The following is a 23617-nucleotide window of genomic DNA, read 5'->3' on the forward strand; positions in this document are numbered from 1 at the left end:
TCAATTTTGTTTTTTGATAGTTCTTACTATGTAAATAAGCAATACGTAGCTAATAAGTTAAATGCAAGTTTTAAATGTGTTTGCCTTATAATGATAATACAAATTGTGTACAAAAATCATTTCAATAATTAAAAATACTTGTTATGAGTAAATTTAGCATTCGCTTAGTAGGACCATTTTTTTGTAAAAAATATGGATAATGTTAGATCCACAACATTTTATTAACTTAAGTCATGAGGAGGTGGGCTATGTGAAATTTTTTTAAGTAACTTTTTAAATCTTTAGCTAGCCTACAAATCAATTTTACTGATTTTCAAAATTCAAATTTAGATAAGGCCAGTCAAAGTAAGAATCTTATATTTGAGGGGGAAACTAAATAAAAAACTACAAAATTTATAAAGTTATCTCTTCTGTTAATATTTAAGCTAGTAACCTAAAAACTTTAGGAATTGTTCTTAGCTTGATTTAAAACAAATTTTTTTGACATAATTTGAAAATATTAATTTTAAAAATACGGCAAAAGTTATGAAAATATTTTTTTAACTAAAATATACTCTAAAACTAAAAAATGTATTTTTACAAAACTTTAGAAATCAAATAAATTTCAGAAAAAAGTTGTAAAAAATTACTAGAAAATCAAGGAAAAGATAGATTTTTTGTGAAATGGTCATTTTTTGCTGTTAAAAACCTAACATAAGTAACCTGCTGTTGCCTTAATTTTAATTCAAGTATTTTTTAAATTCTGATCAAAATACATACATTTATAAGAATTAGATACTGTTCATAGATGATTTGTTGGTTGACTTAAAATTTATACAGATATTAAAGCTTAACCTTACTTTGTAGACTTAAACTAAATTATAAGTTGTTTTAACTGCTCTTTGAAATTAAATTTTGACATACAGCTGGTTAAAGTTGGAGAGCTAAAAGTTTTCTTTATTAAAGAGAAATACTAAATTTTCCAAAAAAAATATTTTATTATTTACCTCCAATTTAATTTTTTAAGTAAATACATTCTATTTTAATTATGGTTTTAAAATTTCAATTATTTTTAAAATGATTGAAAAATAATTAAGGTGACAGAATGATAGATAAATCTTATACTTTAACTTATATCAACCTATATTTCAACTTATTAAAACTTAGTTTCATACACTTATTTTAAATGTAAAATTACTTAATATGAAGTTTATAGAAAGGTTGTTAAACTGTTATTGTTCTTGTTCTGTAGTATTACATCATAACTTTTTAGAAATTTGGTTTTACGTTTTAAAAAACAATCTACCATCTGCTTTTTAATGTTTTCATAACATTTGAGTTTTCACTCTAACAAGGTATCGTATATATTTATTTTTATAAAAATTTATTAAACTAAATATACCTTTGTCTCCTGAATGATTAGATATCAATTTTTATAGTTTATTTTACAATTTTTTTTTTGTTAGTTTGTTAATTTTGTATATTAGAAAAAAAGTTCATTTAACTTGATTTTTTATTTGAATAAAAAGTTAGTTGTTTTAGATTAATATTTTACGAGTGTAAACTTGGCTTGAATGACTTTTTTTGTTATTTTTTTTTAACCAAACTTTAAAACCAATTACTTTCAATTTCTTTAATGCTAACTTAGAATTTTTTTTTTATTCTAAAGAATGTTCTTTTGCTTTGCATTTCACAATAACTTCCATCGAATTGGGGTTTTTTACTTTTGTAGTGGGGCCCCTTTAAAAATTTAACGTTTTTTTGCATCGTTTTACTTAACACCTTTTTCACCACATTGACTTTGAATTCGCTAACAAAAATTTTCAACAAACATAATATGCGAATAAGTTATTTGTGTACGGTAAATTTAGAGAATATAATTAAGGCACACAACCAAAAAATTTTAAATCAAAACTCAGGAATTCAAAGTCAATGTGGCTGCGCTGGTAGCTGTAAATATGATTTGAAAGGGGGTAATTGCCGTTCAGAGAACATCGTCTATAAGGCCACAGTTAACTCTGGCGTTGAGACGAGGTTCTATGTCGGCTTGTGCTCGACTCAGTTTAGATTCAGGTATGCCAATCATAAAAAATATTTTAAAGGCGGCATACATGAAAATGACACTGAGCTTTCGAAGTATGTTTGTGGCTTAAAGTGCAGCGGTATTGACTTCGAAATATCCTGGGAAGTTATTAAAAGAGCACAGCCTATAGCCGACGGCAATAGCCCAATATGTAAGCTGTGTCTCAAAGAAGCATCAGCCGTTGTGTATGCACTGAAAGACAAGAGATGCCTAAACAAAAGAAGCGAATTTGTATTGTCTTGTAGACATATAAAAAAGTCGCTTTTAAAGTTTAACAAGTTTTAATTTCATCTTAAAATAACCTAAATTTCAATTTGCATCTTTATTTTATCTTTATCTCTTTCAATTATCTGTCCTAATATATAGTTACTCACTGAAGTTTTATGAACTTTTGCTAGTTTTTTGTCGATTGGTAAATTAATTTTTGCACAAACCGTTTTGCATGATTTTTGATAGTTTCAAAATAACGTCATAATCTATTTATGCAAAAAGTTTTTAACTTTCATTAGTGATTTTGTTTTGTGCTTTATTTTAAACTTGTTTTGAAGCTGATGAGTGTATAGTCACGAAACTCGAGTCCTTTGAGTTTTGCATCTTTAAATAAACCTTTTAAATAATAAAGCCCTCAAGGTGGGCTCAGTGTGAAAAATTTAATTTATTAAGTTAAATAACTTAATTCTATATATTTATATATATATATATACCACAGATGTTTTTGTTTCAAAACTTACTTCCGACTAACGGCGTTTCACTGCTCTCAAATAAGTTTAAGAACAGATCTACGGAGTCTCAAAAAAGCTCTAAGAATAGAAAGCTGTAATATATATATATATACTTATTCTTTTATATTTTACATAAGATTTACTTAAACAAATATGTTAAAATATTTTTACTTGAAAAATTATCTATTTCTTAATATTACCTAAACGATTTTGATCTAAATGTTTCAAACTAGGGGATTTTTTTGTTTGACAATGTCAATCTGCAGCACGCGACGCGGTTGGTAGTATTTTTTTTGGTCATCATCAACAAAGTTGAGATGTTTCGCGCTATCAATAATGAATAATGAACTTCATCCCACGATCAACAGCATCCAGGACAAACTACAAAACAACTATTGTGCAAACTTTGTTTTATTTTTTTAGAAGCTAGTTGATTAAAACACATTTTAATTACAAAAAGTAATTATTCAACAAAAAAAAGAAAAATAAAATAACAGTGAGCTATTTTTTTATTTTACATCTAATTAAAAGAGTGTAACTTTTAGTTAGAATACAAAATAGTTTGTAATGATTTGTTTTGCTTAAAATTAGAATTTTACAAGATTGTATGATAAGAATATACAAAACTTGTTACCTTGAAAAACTTAATAATTTTTATATAAAAATAATTTAAAGAAAAACACAGTTAATATTACATTAGTTAAGTACATAGCTGACGCAAATCATTTAAAAAAAAATTAGTATGTAGTTTTATAAAAAGTTTTTTTTTTCAATGTTGCTTTTAAGCACCTTATTTAAAATTAAAAACTAAAAATATTCTTTTTAAACAACATGTAAATAAAAACCACTGTATCATCAAGATCACATCAAGCAAAAACAAAAAAGTTTATAAATTTGAGACGATTTTATAATTGCTAACTTTTTTTCGTTTTAAAAGTTAATTAGTTCAAACAGCTTTTTTTATTAATTCTCAGTCAAGTTTCCGCGTGCATTTTGGTCAATTTCGATCGCTGTAAACAACGTTTTAAAGTTTCCTGCTCCGAAACCCTGTAAAAATGTAATTTTTATGTTTTAAATATGTTCTTGTTAAATTACGCCTAAAACTGCCATAGTTAAGGATAAAATTTAAGTTTTTAGTCTGCCCTTTTTAAGAGAAGAATGGTAAAGCTTATGAGAACTTAAACAATGAACTTTTAGCTAAAATACCATAAAAAAGCTGTCGCAATTCTAAAAACTAAACACACAGAATGAGATTTCGTTTATTAAAACCTTTTTAATTCTGCTGAAAACTACATACTTATATATATATATATATATATATATATATATATATATATAGTAATATATATCACTAAATTAGATAAATCTAACGAGGAGTAAAGTCAAAATTTAATTTCAGTTTAAATAGAAGAGTTATTTCAAAATGTTAATAAGTTTGAAAGCAGACTGTAATTCATAGCTTATTGAAAAACAAAAAAAAAATCGATGATTTCACCAAAAATATTATGTTAGGTATTATGGTTAATAGTTACTTTAATTGTTAACTGTCAATAACATAAAAGTTACCCTAACACAGAACTTAATAATATAAACTTGGTATGTCATTTTTAAGTTTTTTATTTGAATTATAATTTAATTTATTATATATTGTTTGAACACATGATATAAGTTTATTTTTTCTTTGGTTTTTATAATCCACTACTATCCTTAATAATCTTGTTAGAAATACTTATTTCTATATAATTCTTACTTGTCTTTCTAAAAGTTGTACTATTTTAGTTAGGTTATAAATTTCAGTTTTTAGAAAGACCAGTAAAAAACAGATTATACAGAACTTTAAAGAACAAAATAATTAAAACTATGTGTTCGAAAAATGTTCAACAAAATTAAACAATAGTTTAAAAAACAAATTGAAGAATGACATTTCAAACTTGTAAAATTAAGTTTTTTTTAAATGAATTTCTTAATTTGATTACAGTTATCATTTATAATTATTCTTAGATACATTACACTACAAAATACTGTTGGTGATCGTTTTTTAAGTTAAATTGTTAGTTTTTCATATACTAATAATACTACAATATTTTTAGAATTTAAGTTATTAAAATCTTAAAGTAACGTAAAAGGCTCACTTGCTTGCTGATAAAGGTTTTAAAAGAACTATGAGCAAAGACAATTAGTTTAAATATAATCTATGTATGTTTTTAAAGTAAAATTATAATGTAATCAACAGTATTTTTTATAAATAAATAAGTTTTTAGTTATTTATAGTCTGTTATCAAACTTGTTTACATATTGAAATATATACTTCTTAATCAAGATTATTTTTTAACTTTATTTCTTGTTAAACATATCTAAACAAATAATACAATACATATTCTCTAAAGTAGTTATTTTTGATCAGAATTACAAATGTTTTAATTAACAAAAGATCTCTTTTTAGTTTCATATTGCTTATTGAACGAAAAAAAAAGCGCTCAAAAAATTTGGTCCAAGGAATCCTGGTGTACGAAAAATCTTTTCAGTTATCGAGTCATGCACCAGGATACAGTTTAATGTCATGCCAAGGACATGTTAAGTGTTTTATCTTAAGAGCTGAGATAGCTTATTTTTAATAAATTGTTACTACTAAAAATTAACAATAACTTTAAAAGACAAAATCAAACAAAGTATAAACTTTTTAAATCAAATAAAAAACGGATTGCTAATCTGTTTTCATTTGTTAAGTACTAATGTTATCAGTATCAATTAGTATTTCTTGGAATACTATGAACTATATAACTTTTATTTGAAAATTAACTAAAATATTTCTTCAAAAGATAGAAAAACGTTTTACGCTCCTTTTTTTATATGTTTTAGTTTTTGTTTTAAAAATAGTTGTTTGAAACATTTGAAAACGAATATTCATATGTCTAGTTGTATGTACCAATATAAGTTTTGTTTAGTCAGATAAATTGTAACATTAAATACAACTTCATTTTAACAAACCTGTAGCTAAAAACGTAAAAGATGATATTTTGTACATATGAACTACTCTTTTGTTTATAAAGCTTTAGTTGTTAAATTAGCGCTTTTTTTAGTATATGGTATAACAATTACCTTTATATTTTTTTATTTCTATTCAATACTGTTTACCTGGTGGTTTTCACGCTGGATGCACTCAATAAAAAATGTTGGTCTATCTTGCATAGGTTTAGTAAATATTTGCAACAAGTAGCCCTTTTCATCAAAATCAACTAAAATCTTGTTTTTCTGAAACACAATTACGCTATGTTTAATGGTCAAAATAGACATAATGAGATTATATAATATAAAGTAAAAAAAAAATTAATAAACTACAAAGTCCCCGAAAATATTGCACAAATTTAGTAGAAAGTACAAAAACTTTTTCATGCAGTTAAAAAAAAGTATAAAACATGCAAAGCTTCTTTTTTGTTCTCTAAGAATGAAACTTTTAATTTATTAGAAATATTACATCCAAGCTGTTAAATTAAACTGAGTAACAAATTTATAATGTACTTTTATAATTTAAAATTATAAACTACTTTTCTAGCGCTTTACGTAATTCTGAATAGTCTAAATGCAGATGTAGTTGTAGTGTAAAGTGTAACAAAATTTCAAGTACTGTTTATAACAAATAATAGTGAAACATGAAATAAATTAAGAGTTATCAAAGTAGGGATAACGTAATTGCTGTAAAACATAAATATTTGTTGTTTAGAGATGTATTGAAAAATTATTGTTAGACGATTATTGTTATATTGAACTCATTTATTTAAATAAAACAAAAGTATAGCAACTTATTATAAAACTAATTAGTTCAAAATGCATTAATACAAGAACAACCGAATTGTACAGTGCTAAATAATTAGAACATTTTTTTATAAAATATAGTATTACATAATATATTTTTGATATTTTTAATAACTGTAATTTAATAACTGGATTTAAAGAAAGGAAAACCATTATATAAAATAGAAATAAATATTTCGACTAGTCATAAAACTTAACGGGAGAATAGCTTAGGCATACTAAAATAAGTACAACTTCGTGGCATGATGTTTTTATTTAATCATAAAAATACTATAATCAGTGTATTTTTACAAAGATTGAAACATAATTTGTTTTCAATCATAATTACTTAAAACCTGAAGTTGTATAAAATAACACTTTTGTAGTTTAGAAAATAATAAAAATATTTAAAGTTCAATTTCAAAATATATGCTGTAGTAACTTTAAGTTTATTGAAACATAGAAAACCTCTGAAGAATAGAATAGGAAATTTCTAAAAACGAAAGACAAATATGTTTGTTATATTTAATCGCTTGTTATAACTAATTAGCAAAGTCAAACTAGCACAATCTAAACGTCATGTTTTAATTGCGTAGTCATTAGTCTTAATGCATTTGTTTGGCAATAGTCATCAATGTTTTGAAATTTACAAATCGTGTGTTGCAACTTTAATAACTGTATAACTAATTTTATAACTAAATTTTGAAAGTTTTGAATAACCTTGAATTTTTTGACTTTTGAGAAGTAGTCAAATATCTCATCCATTATTGTAAAATCTTAAATGGACCGTACTTCTTGTTTACAAAAGGTAAAACAACTCAGTCACAGTATAAAACTAGATGATTTAATACTTTGAATCTAATTTCATCTTATTTATGTCATTTTTAAAGATTTCTCTATTAACTTTTTTAAAACAAACAAAGTTTTTACTTTTTTTTTCTTTAATACTGACTTCAGAGTTTAGACTATACGTATAAGTACAATGTTATACAAATCTCTTCTCTAGAGTTAAACAGTTCAAACGTACCTACTACTTAATTACTTTTTATAAATAGAAATTTAACACCTTTTATCGCCTTCTGAAAAAAAAGTGTCAATTTATTAGAAAATATAACTATCATAAATGAGTTATTCAAAACTATCTCCTTCTAGATTACTAAAATAATTAAAACCAGAGTTATTTACTAAAATACAATACAACACACAGTTTATGCCAAAAAGTAATGCATTATATTATAGACTTACATATAACCAATAATTTACTATTACCCCTTTCAACTCACAGATTTGTACGTCATGATATCTTAATTTTTGTATATAGACCAATTTTGCACCAAATTAAGCAGTAGTTTAGAGAAAATACTTATGCTTACGCATAAAGGCAAATCATGTGTAAACTAGTGTTTGTTTTGTACCATATAATATATATATGACTAACAATATATAATAAAAACTAAACAAATGTTTGAGTGCGCTTTAAAGTTAATTGTAAAGTAGATTATATATAACTTAAGACATGTTTAAACATTTATTTTTTAAACTATTTTAAAGCTTCTAGAACCTAACAACAGACATATTCAACTTGTATCAAAAACATTAAGTCTAAAAACACAAAAAAAATTATTGGATGTATTTTGATATATATTTGTTTGGTTTTTCAATTTAAGTGTTTATATTTAACAGATACATTTTATTTCAAGATTTATTAAACATTGAACACTTATTTTCTAACATGTTAAGACTATTACAACATTTTATTTTCAAAAAAGCTAACCTTTAAAAGTTCCATATCTTCTTTAACCACCGTTTTTGAGTTGGCTAGATTTTTTTTCAAGCAATCGTAGTATGTGTCTGGAATAGATAAAAATTCCATGCCACGCTCTCTGAGTTTAGTGACCTAGTAATTTTATTTTTCTGATATGAGTAATTTATTTGAACTGTTTGTACTTAAAAAGGACGTTTTACGACATATAACTTATAAAGAAAAACTTTTCGGATGCTTATTTTATGTTATTAAAAGTATAAACATATACAAGAAACCAGCTTTTTTTTTTGTAGCAAAAAGTTTTATTTACTAAAAATTTGATATTACACTGCATAAATTGTTTATTTAAAGGTTATAAACAGATGATATATTCAAATTAGTTTTCTAACTTATTCTCTTCATTAAAAAAAATATTAGATACTTTTAATTGGTAAAAGAAAGAAATATATAAGACAAAAAAAAACACTTCAAAAAAACTATTTTACGCTGTATAAAATCGTAAAAAATATTTTATGAATAAATCAAGTTTTTTAATACTGGTATAAAATTAAGCCTGTCAAAACAGACGTTTTCAAACATTAACTAAATTATATAAGTATGTACTTTTAGTAGCAAAGAATTACACTAATATTGTCAAGTAAACTAACAGTATCAATGACATTATTAGTTCGAAGTGCAATATGTTGTACTCCTGCGCCTCCGTTGTAGTCGCAATACTCCTGAATCTGGCTCTTCCTTTTTCCTGGAGCCGGCTCATTTATCGGCATTTTAATAGTTTCTTTGTGATTAGTAACGACAATTGAACGTAATGCACTGTAATCAGTGTGCATCAGTTTATCGTCAATGCTCCAGAAGCGATGGAAAAGTAAATTATTTTCGTACCTTTAAATAACATTTTTTTATTAAAAACTGTCCTAATGTAGTCAGTTTAAATTAGTTTTTTTCAAATATCTAGAGTAAACTAAAGTTATAATAACTAGTTGCATATTATGTTGTTTAAATTTTCCAAAACTATTTTTGCTATACTTGATAAGTTTTAAGAAAACAAGTTTTTAAAGTATTTTTTAGAGTTTCATAAATAATGTAAAAAAAAGTGTATAGTATTCTTCGTAAGACCTACTCCATTTTTAAAAGATTTCATTTATTTTGCAGGACTTTTAAACAGTATTTCTAAGTGAGTTGATTACTTGAATAATTTGTTTATTTACAGATTTTTTTCTTAAAACTCTAGCAGTATGTAACTAGATTACTATAAAAAGTTTTTTATAAATATTAAAACACGTTAAAACAATTTTGTGTGACCGAAACCAAGCAAAGAAACTTGTCTTTTACTTTTTGATCATAATGTTAAGGTACGACTACTAGTCAGTACAAAACTTATTCTCTATCTCTAACAAGAGTTAAAGTGTACATGTTGGTTTAAGAGTCTTAAAATATGTACAACTAAGTTGAAAACTTGTTTTGTAGCAAAATTATTCCGTATAAAACAATTACCAGTCAGATGCTTCATTCATCTTATTTTCTGGTTGATTTCCTACACAATGGTCGATAAAAAGGAGATTTGATTTGGGTCTGCAATTGTAAATACTTTTTATTTTGTTTTAATTCGAAACTTTTAAAACTTTTAAAAGCACGAAAGGTACTTCTATTATGCAATATAAATGCGTAAAGACAGGAAGGAACAGTTTTAAAACACAGAACAATCAAAGATGCAATAAACTCACAAGTCTTTATAAATTTTTGGCTCAAATAGTGGAGGTTTGTATCCAGGTAAGAATAATCCATTGTACGCACTACGTTCGACTAATGTGTGCGTGGTGTCACCATAAGTCTTCACGACAGCGTAAGTAACTTTGCCATATTCGTCCTCTTCCTCCCAACAATCTCTGACAATGTCCGCAACGTTTCGTTTTTTCATTTCCTAAATAACATTTTAGTCTTAAATTTACCCTACTCTAAAAACTAAACATTTTTGTTTAACTTTTATGTTCTTACACGTTATTGCAAGTAGACTACAGAAACAACTCAAAACAATTTGATTAAACTTATAATAAAGAAGAACTGTGTTAATAAACTAAAAGTAAACATACAATATTTAAAAAAATTAAATATATTTAAGCAGACTAAAAACTTGATTTACATCAATAAGTCCCCTGCAATCTTCTACAGAGAAAGCGATATCCTTAACAGCGTCTCCATGTTTTCCAAGGTGAGCTGTAAACTCTTCATTTCCAGGATTTAAAGCTGACTGGAACTCAAAAAGAATATCATTTTGTCTAAAATTTAAAAAAAATCATATTCTAACTTGTTTTAAAAACAAAAAATGATTACATTTACTTAAGATTCTAAAATTAATTTTAATTATTTAAAAAAAAACAGTTGTATCATTTATTTTACTTATTTAAATTAAAATTGTGTTAAGTTATATAAGTAATACACAGTATAAATTTTTTCTTTGTAATTCAAATGAGTTTTAATCAATTTTTTAGTGCTAAAAACTACAAAAATATATTACAAGAACTACAACTTAGCTTAAACAAGGGTGTTTTACTAGAATTAGCCAGTTTTAAAGTATTAAAACAACATTTAAAACTACAACTCTAGCTTAAAAGCAACATAACGAACAAGTATTTTCATATTAAAGTAATGTTTTTTGTGAGTTTTATATTTCTTGTCTTTAAAGTAGCCGTAAGCAACTACTATGATAGCAGTGTATTTCAAAGTCTAAAACTGTACACTGTAGTGTGCACATGAATAATTTTGCAAGGCACAAAAACTTAAATCGGTAGAAAATAGTTCTCGAATTTATTTTGTGATAAATCTTAATCTACTTGTCATAGCTATTGTAAATTGTCTAGTGTGTACAGACTGTATAATTCACTAATCTATGTTGCATATTTTTATAAACATCTTCAAAACAAATGTTTTCAGTGAATAATTAAAAATTTACAGTGTTGTTTAACTAATTTGTAATAACTTTTAATGTTTAAGTCAATATTTTAAAAATCCAACTAACTTTACAACGTGACAGACGACATTTCTTTCACCTGTCTCAAGACCTTTGTAAGCAAAAGGTTCAAATCCAAGGTGCGAACAATAAAATCCAGCTGACTATAACAGATAATTAATACAGTAATTATAGCAACGAAATTAGAAAAACTTACACAGTAATTCTGAAAAATAAAATAGAGAACTAATTTTAATTTTAAAATAATTATTTATTTAGGAATAAAAGATATAAATCCACCTGTTTAGCATTTCCTACCCAAAATGTTACATGATCAAAGCATTTGAATTCTCCTTTTTCATGCTAAAAGTTTAGTTATTTTAATTTTTGTTTATGTTTAAAAGTTATTTTAGAAATAAGCTTAAATTAGCTTTTTTATTACAAAAATTCTTATCAGTACTCTAAAATTTTAAATCAGTAAAAACAAACTTTAATGAATTGTATGTTTTTTAAGTTTTTATAAGTTAAAACTACACATTTATTTTTTTAACTTTATGGCATTTATATTAAAAAAAAAATATATACTTAATAGATCAATGAAAGGTAAGATGATTTATTTATTAAAAGTTGTTTTTACCTTTTGACCTTTGTCTTGATAGTATGTCTGAAAAACAATTTTAAGTTATAATATTAGTATATGAAAATATTCAAAACTAAAATAGGTTTTTGTTATTTTAATACTTAACACAGGTGTCTGAAAACTTTGTCACTCAAAGCAAACATTTTTGGCCCGCGACTTACTTTTTAAGTAAAAAAAAATAACGAAGAATAAACTAACTCAAGCTTTTTGCATTACAAACTTATTTATTTTCTTACTTATAATTAAACTGTGCTATCTTTTTTTTTATATAATTGCGCATATATAAATTTTTTACTTGAACGTAAAATTCTCAATAAATACTATGTCCCGCAAAGAACCTTTTTCTTTTAGTGTGGGGGTAAAAAAAACTTAGTTTAATAAGTCTGACCATTTTTAATAAGATTCTGCCGGTCTCTGACTTACAAACCTTATTCTAAAAAAAAAAACAGTTTTTTATATTTAGTTCAACCTAAACCCAGTTATTAAATTGAATATATTTTAATATCTATATAAATTAACTTTTTTGTTTTTAATTGTTTTGTATGCACTTTTCAACGTAATTCAATCTTGTAAACTTAGAAAAACATCATAAATTAATTTATCTAATTTGTTTTTTTATGTTTTAAACAGAAACCTTTCAACTAAATTACAGAAAAAAGCGGGTTGTTAAATAACTAACCATATTGAAGAAGTTTTTTAGATATTTCTGAAAATATTTGTTCTACTTTTGTAGGAATATTAATAACTTATATTGCTAAAACAAAGCTTTAAATTAAGCGTAGTTGCTTATAAATGTAGTTCTTAGTTAATGAAACTTAGTTGCTCATAAATCGATAGAAATGACGTAAAACAACGTGAAAGTTTAGAGCGTGTTTAGCACACTGCATTAGAGTTCAATAGAACGTTAGCTTGTTCTTATTGGTTGTTTTAAAATAGGCGTCAGTGCTTTAAGTAAGTCAGAGTTACAATGGAAAAGTTTATATACAATTTTGTTTTATAATATTATTACACTGGTTATATTTTGATTAAATATGGTCAGAATAATATTATTAAGCTACAACTATAAAAATTTATTTTGAAAACACTTTATTTGTTTATGACATACAACTACGCATTTTCTTAAAAAAACTCAGTTTTTAGTTGATTACTTTCATTATTTCATTAATGCTACTGTGTAATGACAAAAAGCTTTACAACGTTTTTATTTTTATGTATCAAGTTTAGATATTTATTATAAAATCATATTTTGTTTTTTATTATTTTAAAAACTAGAAACTTCATTTAAGTAGAACTTATATATATTAGAAAAAAAATATTTTATTAGTAAATACCATACACATAACTCTATTTAGAATGCTACTTAACATAATGAAGCAAAAATGTAACAAATGATAAATACTGATTAAAAACTAAAACTAAATTTAAATTGTTTTGATATCATTTTTTATACTTTATAGTTTACCTTAGAGTTTTATGGCTTACTATCATTTCTAACCCGATCATTTCTAACCCGATCATTTCTAACCTGATCATTTCTAACTTGATGGTATCTAACCTGGTCATTTCTAACCCGATCAGTAAAAATTTGTTGTTGTTTAGATATTTTTTAATCAGTGTTTAATTTAAAACTTAATTAATGTTAACAAAACTGTTCTTACATCAATATATAGTTTACTTTATCTTAACCAAAACTTTAAGTTTATATAGCTTTAATTAAAATAAATTGTAGTTTGACTTTGTAATTTCAATTTGTTTTCCTTATTATGAATCATTTCCTTTTATAAACCTGCTTAAATCGAACATTATTTTTTAATTTGATATGATTTACTAGATTTTTTTTTTAAGTTTTGCCTTATGAGTTCTTAAAGTAAGATGTTTTAGCTACATTTAAGTTTTATATTTTTGTCATTTATTACGTAACTAGAATATCATTTTAACACAATTATATTTTTTAAATTAAACTTTTACAAATATAATGATCAGAATTTTTTTTTATTATACAGTCCATAAGCTTTGTTGTAAGTCTAGCGCAAGCGGTGTATAATTGTTCATTTATATATACCATTTTATAGTCTGTAGTTTCCATTTAAGCTTAAAAACTTGCATAAGTGGTTCTACAACTTATAAAGAATTGTTTAGATAATTAAATTAAAACAAACAGCAAACAATTTAGAACACTTCTGTTTTATTTGGCGGAAAATTTTAATTTTTAAGTATAGTCACTTAAACAGATTTGTTTATTATTGTTAAAAGTTCGAGGGTTATCAAATCTCGTCTAATTAATCTTCTTAAAAACTTTCAATGAAGGTTATATAAAATCAAAAATACTTTAGTTATGACTTAAACTAGTACTTAAATTAACATATTTATTTTTTCACAATGAAAATTACTTTATAAATTACATTATATGATTATAAATTAAATTATAAATTACATTATATTGTTACATATTTTGCTCTTAATTGTAATTAGTTTAGCTGTAGATATTTTTAATTTTTATAAAGTACTTGGTTCCGTTGTTTTTTTATTTGTGCTTACGTTTTTTTAGCTCTTTTAAGTTGAGTAAATATAAAGTAATAAATATATTACCATAAGTTTTAATTTAGCTGTACTCAAAACAATTAAAGACGTTATCCAAATGGTGGACTCGATAACCGAAAGATTTTTTCGTACACCAGGTACTTGGACCAAGTTTTTTGAGCACTTTTGTGTTTTTGTCTTTATTTAAGGTCTTCTTGTCAAATAGAAAAAATAAGAAAACCTAAGTTCACTGATGAACAATGATATTTTTGCTAAAAACTAAAAAAACAGAAATGCTAAATAAAACATTTTTTAAGTTACTGAAACTAAAAAACAACATTTATAGACCCTTTTGTAGTTAATAGTTTGGGTAGCACATTAAAAATAATTTATTTAAAATTCAACATTTTAATGTTTAATAAAGATATTTTTTCCGTCAGTGAATTTAGATTAGTACAAAGAAGACCCTAATTTATCCTTTTTTAGAATGATCGTCGTGTAGTAAATCTTATACAAACAAAAAATAAAACTTTGATTTAAGCAGATTGATAAAATAGTCAAAATACACAAAATAAGTTGGAAGTGTAATAAATTGAATTGAAATAACTATCAAAAGTACATATTAGTAGAAAATTATTAACATTAAGTTTTGCTTAAGACAAAAAACTTAAATTGCAAAAAAATAACACTTTTTTAAAGTTTAGTTTGTTTCAAAAATAAATTCTTAATAAAGAAATCTAAAAATAAATAAAACATTTACTGATAGAGTTAGAAATGATTGAGTTAGAAATGATCTGGTTAAAAATGATTGTGTTTGAAGTGAGCGGGTAAGAAGTGATCATGTTAGAAATTATCGGGTAAGAAATGATTGAGTTAGAAGTGATCTGGTTAGAAATGATCGGGTTAAAAATGAACGTCGGTTAGAAATGATGGGCTCTCGAGTTTTATACAGTTTAAAAAAAATTGCTAAATTTTTTCAAATTGCAAGATTAATAAAATGTAAACGATTAAAAGTAAAATATTGGTTGAATACAGTAAAAAAAAAAGGATTATAGTTAGCATTTTGACTAAGTAGCTCAAAACTTTTAAGAAAATAGAGACTCAAATGAAACAGCTGTTAATAATGGTTATCACCAATATGCAGGATAATTTGCCTTATAAGACATCGTTTGTATAGTTTTCATATGATACTTTTATATGAAAACTATTTTGTAAAACCCGATCAAACTAAGTAAAATCTTAATTGAAGCACCATGCACCATTAAAGTAATTTTGAAACTTTCTCCGGAGATAACTCGCTTGTACATCATTATAGTACTTAATAAAAATTTAAGCTCTAATTTTACTAAAATTTTCTCTTAGTGTAGCAGCCGTATTATGACTGCTATGTAGGAATATTTTTAAAAACCACACAAGATGAAGTAAACATTGCTTTTTTTTATTAGGATGTTTTGTTAAAACGTTTATAATGAATATACAACATATATTATTTATTTAAATTCTCAAGTTGGCTCTGTAGCTTTAAATTTTTTTAATAATCTTAGACTATTTCATTGTTTGTAATATTTGTTTTGAAAAATAAACATATTCAGTTTTATTAACTTGTTTAAAAAATTGTTTACATCTCATAGAAAAGATTTAGCAGCATTAAACTAAAATTGATAAGCTGTTGAGATTTAAAGGTTTATTAAATTTAGTTTAACATTTAAATTTTCTGATTATCTGATCAAAACATTAGAAAATAAACTTAACTCTCTATAATACTTTAAAAATAAAAAAAAGTAATTTAATGTTTTACATATGAGCATTATTAGTTTATCGCAACTCTGCCGAGTAGTATAAGTAAGTCCAAAAGCTAAAGTTATAGTTGTTTCTCAAGCAAGTTTAATTTTTAGTGGTGATTAAAATATGTTTTATCACTGCTTATTTTATGTTTGTTTACGTATCAACAAGAGACATTAGTAAACTTTTTTTTTTGTAATAATATTTCTTAACTTTATTCTAAATGTATAGAACACTAATAACTTAAACTACTACATGGTAAAAGTTATTTTTTTGCGCTATGTAATAATGTTTATACTTTTTTGCGTAATAATTTTTTTTATAAATTTTGTTCTAAAACATGGCCATTTACAAAACTTAGGGGGGATAAGGCAGTAATTTGAAACTTACAAAAGATATTCTAGTGTTGATGATGAAAAGCAAAAAAAAAGTCTTAGACGTACTTTAGAGTAGTTTTTTTGAGAAATGTTATTTGAGGAGGCCAATGGTTCTTTTATTTCTTTATAGAACGCGTTATGTTATGAAAAAAAAATTAAGAAACAATTTTCTAAAACTAGCGTTTAAATGAGCTTTGTAACATTTGTTTTATTTACATTAAAATTATTACTATCCTAAAAACAAAAAAATTAATTTCAAGTTTTTTTAGTAAGAAAAAAGGTTTTTTTTTTTGAAAATTTGAAATTTTCATTTTAGTTATAAATATAATTTAAAAAATTCTAACAACTAAACAGTAATAATCATAGTATACATTAAAACTAAAAAGAAATCAACGCTTAAAGATTTTGTCAAACGAAGTGATTTACTGAAAGACCTTGTGCTTATACAAAAAAACTTAAGTTAACACATTTTTTAGTTTGCAGTACAAGGCATATTTTAAAACTTCTGTTTAGTTTTTGTTTTCAGAAGTTTAGCTATATAATGCAGCAGATACTTTATAGCTTCTTATATAGTTTTTCTCTCCTTACAGTCAAATTTTTATTAATAATGTTAATAAAAAATAATCTTATTCTAATTAACGGTAATGTTTAGAATTTTAGACTTATTATTAAAGAAAACTATGATTACACAATTTACAAATAAACTTAATAAATTTATTTTTCTGCATAAAAGTATTAAGCAATATTTTTAAAGTTAGAATAACTTTTTATCACTTTAACGTTATAGAAAAAGTCATTTAAGGTTCTGTTTAAAATACGAAGACTTGTGTGAGCTAGTGAATTTTTTACAACTGTTATTTTCAGATTTTTGTGTTTTTTATTCTTTTATGCTGTTTATTGTTCGCTTTATAATCTATACAACAGAAATTAGTCAAACTTTGGGTGTGCTAATACTGATAATCTTGTCTGAAACATTTATTAAACCATGCATATTTTAAGCAAAAAAGCATTAAAAAACGCTTACTTATTCTTTTGTAAGATTTTTTTAACACTTTAAAAGTATTAAGCTAATCATATGAAATTAGAAGTTTTAAAAGTGTATAATATATGTAAAGAATATATCAAATGTTTTTTAAGTCTTTTCATGGGTCTTTAAAGTTTTTTAAAACTAATTTAAATGTTTAGTATAAAAATATTGTTAATTTTAACAAGTTACGAAGAAAATCATAGCACAAAAAAAAATTAACTGACACTAAGTTGAAATTAGTATAACTATTTTTAAACTTTAGCAAGTATAATTTTTAAAAAAGACAAAGTTTTCATTTTTTATTTTAAATTACTGTACTAAAAAATTTTTTTGTATTCAATTTATTTATCTTTTAAGTTTGTTCTAGAGCGGCGATTCTTAAACCGGGGTATATTTAACCCTGGGAGTAAATTACCTTGTTTTAAGGGGTAAATTTTCTTAATTACAAGTTATGTAAACCAATACTTTTAATTAATATTTTAATTTATAAGTTAATATTTAACTGTTATTTTTTTAAAGTTAAATAAACTTTTTAAATTTTAGTATTTCTTAGATTTAATAAGCTTAAAGTTCAAAAACTCTATTATTTTTCCTCAAATTAAATACTATTTTGTATATTGGGGGTAAATTTGGTAATAATCTTCCAAAAATGAGTAAAAATTAAAAAAAAGATTGAGAACCGCTGTTCTAGAGTATCCAAGACACTAAAAAAAGTGTTAACAGCGTTTTTGAAACATATTTAAACAAACTCTATCACTTGTTTAGAATAACATATAAAAAAACATTTTTTTTCTAATCTAAAGGACGATTTTTTTCTTTTATATCCAGCATTATTAATAAAACTAGCTATATGTAATGTATATAAATTTTATTTTTCGTTTAAGTAAAAATTCGAAGCATCGTTTAAACAAATTTTGAATTTGTGTGAACTTACTTTGTTAGAAGTTTTATAGTCAACTTATCTTATCAATTTGAAAACAAATATACAATTAATTGATTAAACTTTAAGATATATTTCAAACTAAAATATAAATAGGTTGTTTAAATATGAAATCGTCTATAAATATATACTGGTAATGGGTAATAGAGATATTTTCTTTTTATTTTTCATTCCAAAACTAATGGCTTGGAAGTCAAAACTTTAGTGTATAGCTTCAAACCAAGTTTTGAAATTTTCGTTTACAACACAAGTTACGTCAGTTGTTGCAAAACCATTTGAAAGGTTTTTGCTGTAATCAAATTTTGGTAGATTTGAAAACTAAAATCATACATCAAATAGAAATTCCCTTGTTTTATGGGGTAATTTTTCCTTATTTTAAGTTATGTAATTTAACGTTTTTTAATTGTCTTTTCAATTTATATGTAAGTATTTTACTTATTTTTTTTAGATTAAATAAACTCTTTAAGTTTTACGGTTTTTCGTATTTAACAAGCTTAAAGTTCAAGAAATAAAATTTCTCAAAACTAAATACTATTTTTTATATTTGGGGTAGATTTCATAACTACCTTTCAAAAAGGGTTAATTTTGTTATAACCCTCCAAAAAGGGGCAAAACATGAATAAAAGGTTAAGAACCGCTGGTCTAGAGTATGTATTTTAGAATTTAGTTTTATAAGTTTAGTAATTAACTTTACTTTAAAAACTTGAGTTATTTTTTTACTTTCTTCTTCTAAATTTAGTCAGCATTTAACGACAAGTATATATGTATGCATTATTACAAGTTTTATGTGTATTATATTAAATATCTGGTAAAAATATTTAACACAGGAGTCAATGCAAACTCAAAATTTATATGATAAAAAAATAACTTATTACTAAATTTACAGTTACTCAGTTTCACCGCAAAACGGATTTTCAAACTGTGACTCTTTGTATATAGTGATAATAAAAATTATCTGCTTATAACATTTTGATAAATTTAAAAGCAATAGTCACATAATCTGGAATTATTATTTTGTTAACTATCCAGACCAGGATTTCCCAAACTTTTTTTCAACAGGCCCCCTTTAGAGGAATAGAAAAAGGTAGGCTCTCAACACAAAATTTCTCAAAAAACTACCATTGAAACCGCCTAAGACCTTTCTTTTTTCTTTCCATCATCAAGTCCAGAATATCTAGTGTAAGTTTTAAATTATGGCCTTGTGGCTACCCCTTTTACGGCTTGTGGTCTCTAAATTTCCAGAATTTACCATAATATCTAGTATAAGTTTCAAAACTACCATTAAAAACGCTTAAGACCTTTTTTTTTTTGCTGATAATTATCAACTCCAGAATATCTAGTGTAAGTTTAAAATATGACCTTATGGCCCCATTTTACCCCCTTTGCTGCTCATGGCCCCCTAAGTTTCTGTAACGATCCCCAAGAGGCTACTTGGCCCAATTTGGGAAACCCTGATTTAGACAGTTTTACTTTAAAAACATTCTATAAAAGATCATTTTTTATTTGTACTGAATAAATTCAGTACAATAAATTGTTTTTCAATCAAAAACTTTATATTTTATTTTTTATAAGCTTTTAAAAGCTCTAACAAAACAAAAAAAATATATAGTTTTACTTTCCTCAATTTATAGTTTATAATAAACCTAATTGTAAATATAAAAAAAAACATAAAGCAAAATGAAATTAGATAGCTAATACTTTAAGTCTGATTATTTTCGTTCTTAAGAGTTTTATCAATCTTTGACTATATTATAACCAAATTAATTAAAAGTAATTTAGTATCTTTGAAAAGTGATGATTTAAAAAGGATTTACAAGTATTAATTTTGTAAGTAATTTCACTACCGTGCATAAGTCATATTTTACTGAAATAAAACAATACGAAGCTTAAATACTTAACACAAATTTTTAAGATGTTTATATAAATCCATAATGAAGTTCGAAAGAACTATTAGTTTAAAAGATTATTTTTTAAGTTAAAGTTTTATTTGAGACTTTAATTACGTTTTACTTGTTTAGAATTTTTCTAAAAATTGACAATTAAAAAACTATAACTTTGCATTTTTTTGTTTACGTTATATTTTAAATAAGTAAAGAAAACAGCATAAAACAAAAAATTGAAAAAAGATTTTTTAAACATCCATTCAAAGTTCCTTTCAAAAGGAAAATTGTTAAACTATATACATTAAGATAGTTGTAGCAGTAATATAAATTCCTTTGACCCTTTTTGTTTAAATACTTGGTTTATACCAAAAATTTTAAATTTAAGATTCGCACTTTTATTTTTATTTTTTGAATCATTTTTAATTAGATAGTTTTATAATGTGCTTACTTAATAAAATAACATAATTTTTCGTTAATTGTTGTTTTTAAACATTGTCCATAATTCAACACTTAAAATTCTGAAATTTTTGAATTATTTTATTAGTTATGCAACTTATTGTTCGTTTAGTATGTACTAATTATTATTCGATGAAAAAAGGCGACAAAAGATATTCAAAATGATAATTATCTAAAACATCAAACTTAGTATTTACTACTAACTTTGTTTTGTACTCTATTACCTTTATTTTTAAACGTGTTTTCTGTTCCATTAAAGCTACTATCATTTAAAGTCAATCTCCCTTCATCATTGTTTATTTATTTTTTTTGCGTTTTAAAGTATTTCCAAATTATTTGTTAAAAAAAATTGTAATTGTTAAATATGTAGCATTCTTCGGTTTTTGTGTTATAGCTAAATATGATTTCAAAATATTTGCTTAAGCTTCTCAAATATTTGACAAAAGTTTCAATATCATTGTTTATAACGCTAAAATAAGCAACCATGTGAACTACTTTTTCATTCAAAGCAATTTTTGATCAACTATGTATATAAAATAGGAATTTTAAATAAGACTTGCAAAATTATCTTGATCAAACGTAATTTTAAACATAACAAAATTACTTTAAAATATATCTTCTAAACTTTTATATTCAAATTTTTATAAGTTCAAGCTGTTTTTGATAAAATATTTTTTTACTTTGGTTTTTAATTTAACAATATTAAAGGAAAGACTGAAAAACTCACATTTATACATGCTACATTTTTACGTGAAAATAATCATTTATAAAAATACTACAGCTTTAAAACTTTTATCTTAATCAACTAAATTAGTAAACCTTTTAATTTTGATTTTATTTCTATTTTAGTAGTTTAGATGTAACAAAAACTTTTGATAAACTTTTATCAATTTTTAAAATAAATTAAGAAAATAATTAAAAACTAAGGTTATGCTTTATAAGATCGACATAATATATTTTAAAATGATTTTTTTAAGTTCATCGTTTAGTATTTTTTAGACTTTTTAATAACCAATTATAGCAAATATCTTAAGTTCGATTTATGTATAATTTTAATTTAAACTAGTTAAGCTAAAAAGTTATTATCTTTTATACGTTTATACTACGTTAATTTCTAATTTATTTAAAATAAACTATATAAATATACACACAATTCAATGATTTCTTTCAAAAAACTAATAAAGAGTTATGTATTTAAAAAGTATTAGTGAAATACTATTAACTCTCTAGCGTTGGATGTTGTAAGTGACTTTATCTAATTAGTATTTTTATTCTAATTAGGCAAGACTGTAACTTTGATTACTGCTAAACTTAATTTGTATAGAAAAGCTTATCTTCGTTTTTTTTTTAATATAAAATTATATATATTTTTGTTCAAATAGACTGTTTTTAAGATACTACTAAAAGTTTATTTAGCTAAAACTTTATGTTTATAATGCTTAAGTCTGTTACTGCTTCCTGCGTGCATATTACTATACTTATTGTTACAACATTTCTTATGTCTCTAAAAGTGTGTATTATTTTTGTCAAAACCACTTACATACAAGTAGCCCTTGACATTTCATTTTTTAAAGTTAAACATAACTTTACGGAATATTTAACTATATATTTCTATTTTTATGCTTATAAAGAAGTAGCAATTTTTATATAAATAATCATGCTTTTATAAAACTGACTTGTTTATTTATTTAAAAAAAATCTAGTTAAGACGTTTTTTTAAATTAAATAAAAAATACTGGTATAAACTCGATACTAATTATTAAAACAACTATTAAACATTCTGAAAACTAGTTTATTTATTTTGTTTCCAAAAAGCATGTATGAAAATGATGTACTCAAGCTTAAACTAGTTTATTGCTATTCTTTTTCTATCTGAATAACTTTTAATAGTAAGCATAAGCACCAAATAACTTTTTAATATCACAATTTTTTGTGTATTTTACAAAACTAAATAAAGAAAAAAAAAAGTTTGTTTATATAACAATATTAATTAAGTTCTTGATATACATTTTTTGATAGTTAAACACAATTTTTAATTTTGCAAAAAAAAAATAATATTTTATTTTTTTTACTTAGTATGTCTAAAAACATCATGTAGAAAACAAAACTTCAATTTTTTTAACGTTTGTCTGTTGAATTAGTCAGTTTTTGTAAAACAAACATTAGCGTAATATATTTGTAATAAGCTCTAAAATTGACAGATATAGATACATTGTTGGCTACATGGTTTAGCAATAGATTGTACTTGATTTCTTATCAGTGACAGACTGTTTTAATTAGTTTTTAAACAGTTCTTACGAACACGAATTGAAACATGACAAAGAATTTAGTAAAGTTTCACTTTTTAGTTTATTTTTATTTGAAACTGTAAAAAGTACATTATTTACTTTCCTAAACCAAATTCTAATTGTTTCAGTTAAAGTGCTTTGTTACTGCAATTTTGTCTATAGTATTTTTTTATCGTGACAGTTAAATAGTAATTGACTAGATATTGTTTTTAAATAAAACTTATTGTTTAAAAGTTCTTTTAAGCGCTTTGTTTTAGCTTTACAACTACATTAGATCACTAGAATATTAAAGATATAGCTTAATGTTTTTCTTTTTTTGATAAAAACGAAGTCTAATGAAAATGTCTTTATTATTTGATTACTAAACAAAAAACTGCTTATATATATTTTAATTTTTTTTCAATACTTCACAGATA

General features: G+C 23.9%; 1 protein-coding gene across 1 annotated transcript; it reads right to left on the bottom strand.

Moving 5' to 3' along the window:
• Positions 1-3275: 3275 nt before the first annotated feature.
• LOC145837042 (4-hydroxyphenylpyruvate dioxygenase-like) lies at positions 3276-12737 on the bottom strand. The gene is made up of 11 exons (XM_082944810.1): positions 12608-12737; positions 11926-11952; positions 11589-11651; positions 11358-11452; positions 10482-10617; positions 10066-10262; positions 9836-9913; positions 8989-9223; positions 8351-8473; positions 5920-6036; positions 3276-3831 (listed from the first exon to the last, which is right to left on the bottom strand). The coding sequence occupies exons 1-11, from the start codon at positions 12608-12610 to the stop codon at positions 3748-3750; spliced, it is 1158 nt and encodes a 385-aa protein (XP_082800936.1). The 5' UTR covers positions 12611-12737; the 3' UTR covers positions 3276-3747.
• Between the last annotated feature and the right edge of the window lie 10880 nt (positions 12738-23617).

This window comes from Thalia democratica, chromosome 5, assembly GCF_965202585.1.
Source record: "Thalia democratica chromosome 5, ktThaDemo2.hap1.1, whole genome shotgun sequence".
NCBI lineage: Eukaryota > Metazoa > Chordata > Thaliacea > Salpida > Salpidae > Thalia > Thalia democratica.